The sequence below is a fragment of the Austrofundulus limnaeus genome, unplaced genomic scaffold (assembly GCF_001266775.1).
Source record: "Austrofundulus limnaeus strain Quisiro unplaced genomic scaffold, Austrofundulus_limnaeus-1.0 Scaffold451, whole genome shotgun sequence".
Taxonomy (NCBI): domain Eukaryota; kingdom Metazoa; phylum Chordata; class Actinopteri; order Cyprinodontiformes; family Rivulidae; genus Austrofundulus; species Austrofundulus limnaeus.
Genome location: NW_013952853.1, coordinates 216,284 through 221,982, shown reverse-complemented (window position 1 = coordinate 221,982; position 5,699 = coordinate 216,284). Strand labels below are relative to the sequence as shown.

General features: G+C 36.5%; 1 protein-coding gene across 1 annotated transcript in view; it reads right to left on the bottom strand.

Moving 5' to 3' along the window:
- Positions 1–5,699, bottom strand: part of LOC106529550 (potassium voltage-gated channel subfamily KQT member 1) — a gene marked incomplete at its 3' end in the record, with an annotated part of 59,161 nt that overhangs the window by 34,950 nt on the left and 18,512 nt on the right. Inside the window, 1 exon segment of the mRNA XM_014025008.1 lies at positions 2,551–2,691. Within this exon segment, the coding sequence (XP_013880462.1) occupies positions 2,551–2,691 (141 nt within the window).

Genomic DNA, 5,699 nt, shown 5'->3' with positions numbered 1-5,699 from the left:
GTTTTGAACGACGTCGATGTTCTGCTAGTTATTTTAGCATACAGCAGTGGAGGAAGTGAATGAAGCCAGTCTGTGTTGATAAGGATTCAAATTAAATTAAATTTGTCTGACAAAGCAGCAGCTCTCATTTACAGTCGTCTCGTTCAGCTCGGTACTTCTCTCCTCTCAGTAGGGTTGTTTACAGCACACGTGATTTACGTTTAGCTTCTTAGTTTAGCCTCCATCACAGTGACAACACACATGCTTCAGCAGAGGCCACGCCTCCTGCAAGAATCACTTCTCTACGCATCAAGTCCAGACCTTCGTATGAAGCAAAGTGAAGGACAGGGTCTGGTTTGAACCAGGCTAATATTGCATGTGAGCTCAGTTATTTTTTTTATCAACAAGGAAACTCCAGTAGAGTCAAGCCACCATAATTCTGTTGTTAGCTTATTGTTGCACAACGTAGTAATTGTAATTGACTTGGTCTTGAACGGTAGTGTTTTGTTTTGTTGTTTTTCCTTTACTTATAACTCCATCAGTAGTCTGTAGATAGAAATATAAGCCTGACTCATTTAATTAACCCTTGTTAACATGAAACAGGAAAAACATAAATTTTAAAACGATACACTATTTCAAATTAGGCTACAATTTTACTTGGTTTCTGATGACATATAGATGTGGACAACTGTACTATAAGTTTTCTTTTGTATTTATTTTTTTCTGACAGGTCACAGTGAAAATGCAATGGAAGTGCAAATACAGGGTATATATATATATATATATATATATATATATGTCTACACATATATCTGTATAAATATGGTTGATATCTGCTGTTGAGATGTGATATTGGAGCACTCTCTGTATTTTGCAGGTATTCATGGAGTTCAACAGGATTGTTGGCATGAACCTCAAGCAGGAATTCTACAAGAGCATTGATCAACAGTCCTCGTCTCATTATTTATCTGGAACAGGAACACTAAATATTTCGCTGCTCAATACAATGGTGTTGAAGTTCTTAAGTTAACACACCTAAACCTGATTAGTTTCATCATTGTGTAAAAATTAGAATGGTTTAAGGCAACGGGTTTCCTCGCAAATTTCTAGTAATGTCAACTAATTCGGCTTTAGAGTGTATAATCTCCCATTAAACATTCCTATTTAGAATTCTTTGTACAGATATTTTTACAACCCCATCTCTAAAACAGTTGGGACATATGTAAATAAAAACATAATGCAATAACTAATAAATTTTATACAACATTTTTTTATTGACACTGCAAAATTTCAAATGTTTACCCTAAGAAATTGTACTGTGTTTTTTTTTAATAAGAGAATTTTGAATTGAACAGCAGCAACACATGAAATGAAAGTTTGGACATGTTTACCTCTGTGAAGCATCTCCTCTCTTTTAGCAACAGACTTTAAACAAGTGAGGAGACCAGCGACTGGAGTTTTGAAAGGCCAACGTTGTCTCACTCTTTTTTACTGGACGGTCTGCTGGATGAGAGTATGAGTTGTTTTAAAAGCTGGTGCCCGTCATAGCTTAGGCAGTAATGCACCCCTAATGCACCCCTATACCATGAAAGAGGCAGGTTTTTGAACTGTGTGCTAATAATGGTCTTTTCTCCTCTTTAGTACAGCAGGCTTGGTGTCTGTGGTTTTCAGAAGGATTTCTAATTTTGATTTGTCCTACCACAGAACAGTTTTCAATTTGGTCTTCTTTGCATTATGGAGCTTTAAATATTATTTGCAATGTGTTTACAGGTGTTTTTGAGTCCATTATTTATGTGTTTATGTTTTTTAATGCCGTGATGCCTGAGGGTTTCAGAATTAACCTTCAAGTCTTGTTCTTTATGAGCAGAGATCTCTCCAGATTAAAATCATTGATTTTATTTTAACTGTAGTTTGTTGGCCAACTTTGCAGCCTTTCAGCTCCTCTGGATGGCATTAATCTGGCCTCCAGTTCTAATGTAAWGAACCTTGGTGTTATTTTTTATTTTAATTCAAATTCAAATCAATTCAAAAATACTTTATTGATCCCAGAGGGAAATTTGGTAAAAATAACAAAAACAAAGTAAAGAACAGGATGGATTAGAAACAGTTTTTTGCAGGGTGGTAAACTTCTGTCCATCTTTACTTCAGAGAGATTCAGCCTCTCTAAAATGTTCTTTTTATAACCAGTTGATTAATTGAAAAACGGTTTTCCAGTTTCTTATTTATACCACTTAATTTTAATCACAGCCTTTTGTTGCCCTATTTTGACATGTGTTTTTCCCCAACAACTGTACAATTTCTTAGTTTCAGCATTTCATATATTAAAATGGGTTTATGAGATCTGCAAATCATAGCATTTTTTTCATGTACACAATGTTCCAGTTTTAGAATCAGTTTTGTTTCTTTTTTAAATACAACAATGAGGTTATTGAAGCTTTTAAGATCTAAAGTATATTGTACCTAATAGTTTTGTATTGTTTTGTACCTGAAAAGCCTAAATAAATGTACTCATCTACACAACCTGTAAAAGTTATAACAAGTAGATTTGAGCTCTCTGTTTGGATGTCTTACCACGCCCCACCACAGGGCATCTGCGTAGCTGGAGAAGCCCGTCTTGCCCTCCTCATCAACAGCATCTTTCTCAGCCAAGTAGACAAAGTAGGAGGAAAAGATCAGACCCAGAAAGCCAATGTACAGGGTGGTGATCAGCTCCTGAAAAAGACAAGGTGATCAAAGGTAAAACAACAAAAATAGAGAGACTTTTATTGTCATCGTACAGAGAGCACAGTGAAATCACAGTTCAGAACACCCATTCAGAAGAAGACAGGACATAACAAACATGGGAGAACAGGTGCTCTGGGTCATGCAGCCACAGACCCTGCACAGAGCAAGGATCATCTTCATGAAGGCATCACAAGGAAGTGCTACCCTTAGAAAAACTAAAAACAACACAAGGGAAGATGAGGAAAAAAAATCAAAAACATCATATTATATCAACAATGTGACACACTATGGTGTTTATAAAAAACCTCTGCATAGAGCAGATTTATTAGCCAGAGGAGTAAGTGAGTTTAGGGGGCGTGTATCTGAAGCCACGAGTGTTGTATGCTTGTCTGAAGAATGAGCCTGAAGAATTGAGTCCCCAAAACCAGCGCAGCCATAGTTCAGAATATGGATGTTAACGGTTCATTCTGTGCAGCCCTCAGCTTGCTCCAGGAACCAGATCACAGACGGGTGTGAGAGGAGAGCATCAGTTGACATAATCCACCCAGGAAGAATTTAGTCAACAACTCAAGGCCATGTAGGGGAGAGCCGAATCTGTAATCAGTTGTTTTGGGAACAGAAGAGTCAGGCAGACGATAATTTTCCATCTGCTTCAATGTCTGCTGGTACATCTCAAAGTGGCGAATGCCATCAGACAAATAGTGTGGACGATTCTGCCGAGCCGAAACTATCAGCTTCTCCAAGATCAATTCCATCTGGCCAGCAAAGTCTAGGAACCACAGCTGGCCCATGACCCTCAATAGAACAGCTTGCAGACCGAGTCCAGCTCGCTCAAGGCAAATGTCTGAGTGCTGATAGAACGGAAATCCTTCATATTGGTCAGGCAGCCAGGAGATGAAAAGCCACCAACGTTGTACTAATACTAAGTACTAAGAAATCACAGTGTTCTATTAAAGCTGCTGGGGTTTTGTAACTTTTTCATGTCACAGCTTGGTTGTTGCTATTCCCACTGGAAAACCAACCCTTAAAAACCTGTCTTTTCTTGAGTAAAACACAATTTTTATTATGAAAAACTACCCAGTTCTTTGTATCTTTGGCCAAATGTTTTTAAAGGGTCCACATGGTAAACATGTAAGCCTTACACCAAACAAAGTGAGTGCTTTAAGTCAGAGATTCTTAACCAATGGACCGCGGCCCAATTGTGGGCCACGAGCGCCACCTTGAGGGCCTCAAAAGAACAACAGTTTTTAACGTTGGGCCTCAGAGGGCCGTGGGACCACATTGATTTTGAATAAGGTGCAATAAACTTTCTCACCACTAGTAGCAGTAGTGCGCCACTCAGATGTTTAACAACTTTTTAATATGTAGAAGAAGAAACTTAGAAACCTGCTGAGAATGGAAACTTATTTTAAATGAAAAGTTGAAGCAAAAATGAAAGTAACTCATCAAAAAACACCAAAGTTTGTCACTAATATGAAGAGCAGCTTCTGGTTCTACCATGCAAAAGTTTAAATTTGCAATTTATCTATTACATTTTTACAGTTTTTTTTATTTGAAACATTTACACTGAACATTTTAAATGTATTTATTGTAGAACCACAATTTTATTTATTGAATTGTCTATTTTTGTTAATTTTTGTTTAAAAAAAGGGAAAAAATGTTATTTTTGTGTTGATAAGTCTGAGTGGTCTGTTGACTGACCTTTGTATTTGTTCAAATAATTGTTATGGGCAGGTTACAATATAAAAATGTTTGTCATAATCATGTCTTGTGATTATTTGACAGGAGTTTTACTTTTAAAATGTAAGTGTTTTTAATTTAGTTAAAATGCAAATACCATACAAATTAAACCCAGATTTATAATAATTATCATTTTGATCCATACATTGGTAATGTCTGACTGGGCCTCGTGTTACTTTATTTTCAACAAATTGGACCCCGAGGTCAAAAAGGTTAAGAAGCCCTGGTTTAAGTGACCTGTGAGTGACATCCTGTGTGCAGCTGCTGACTGACGCCAGTCTTCTTCCTTCTGTTTATTCAGCAGCAAGACGCGTCGTCTAACTAACGGTTGTTTAGGATGTCCATCCCCATGAAGAAACAAGCATTAAAGTCTAACTATTGCTGCAATCTTCTCAGGGAGGACTTTGCACAAATAATGCCACACATCTTCTTTGGTTTTTGTCAAGTTTTTAAAGAAATACTTCAAATGATTTTTCTTTGGGGGGTGGCAGACACTAAGGTGGGTGGAACAGGAAACTGTTGACTGAACTCCTCAGTCCAGCTTCAGCAGAAGAGCAATACTGGATTCAGTCATACATAAAGTATGTTCTAAATTTAAGATTTTTAAATGTGATATGGTTATAGCAAAGCTATTTTAATTTTCATTTTTTTAATCAGCACAAAAACGAGCCATATTTAGACCCCTTAATAAATTTGCTTAGAGTTGCTAAAGATGCACTGCAGATTAAAAACTATGGAGAGCTGAAATTATTTAAAAGATTAATCATGACGTTATTAAACAAATGCTTTTACCATCTAAGGGAGAAAATAGGAACAAAATGAATGTAAAAATTATTTTAAACCTACAAAACTCTTGAACATTAAGATGATCAAATGTAAATAGTCACACTCAAATAATTCTTTATTGCTTTATAAATTGTTTATTCATGAGTTTGAATAATCGTTAATCAAACTATTGCAGCACATTAAAAAGGTGTTTGGACAAACTAAATGCTGTACTTTTAGTCTTTCAGGAACATTTAAAATGGTTGCTATCTGCTTAATTTACATTTTACATAAATAACAACACATCCCACAAAAAGGCATTTAGCTAAAATGTTTGTTGGGCATTAGCCCCGATATGTATTAGCTCAGTGCTACACATTCTCCTCTCGTCACTGTTGTCCTCCATCCATATTTTCAGTTCCAGGCTGAGTCATTTCTACCTTCTCCTCTCTGTCAACGCTCTCTGGTTTCATTTAAAAGAGTCGATCATC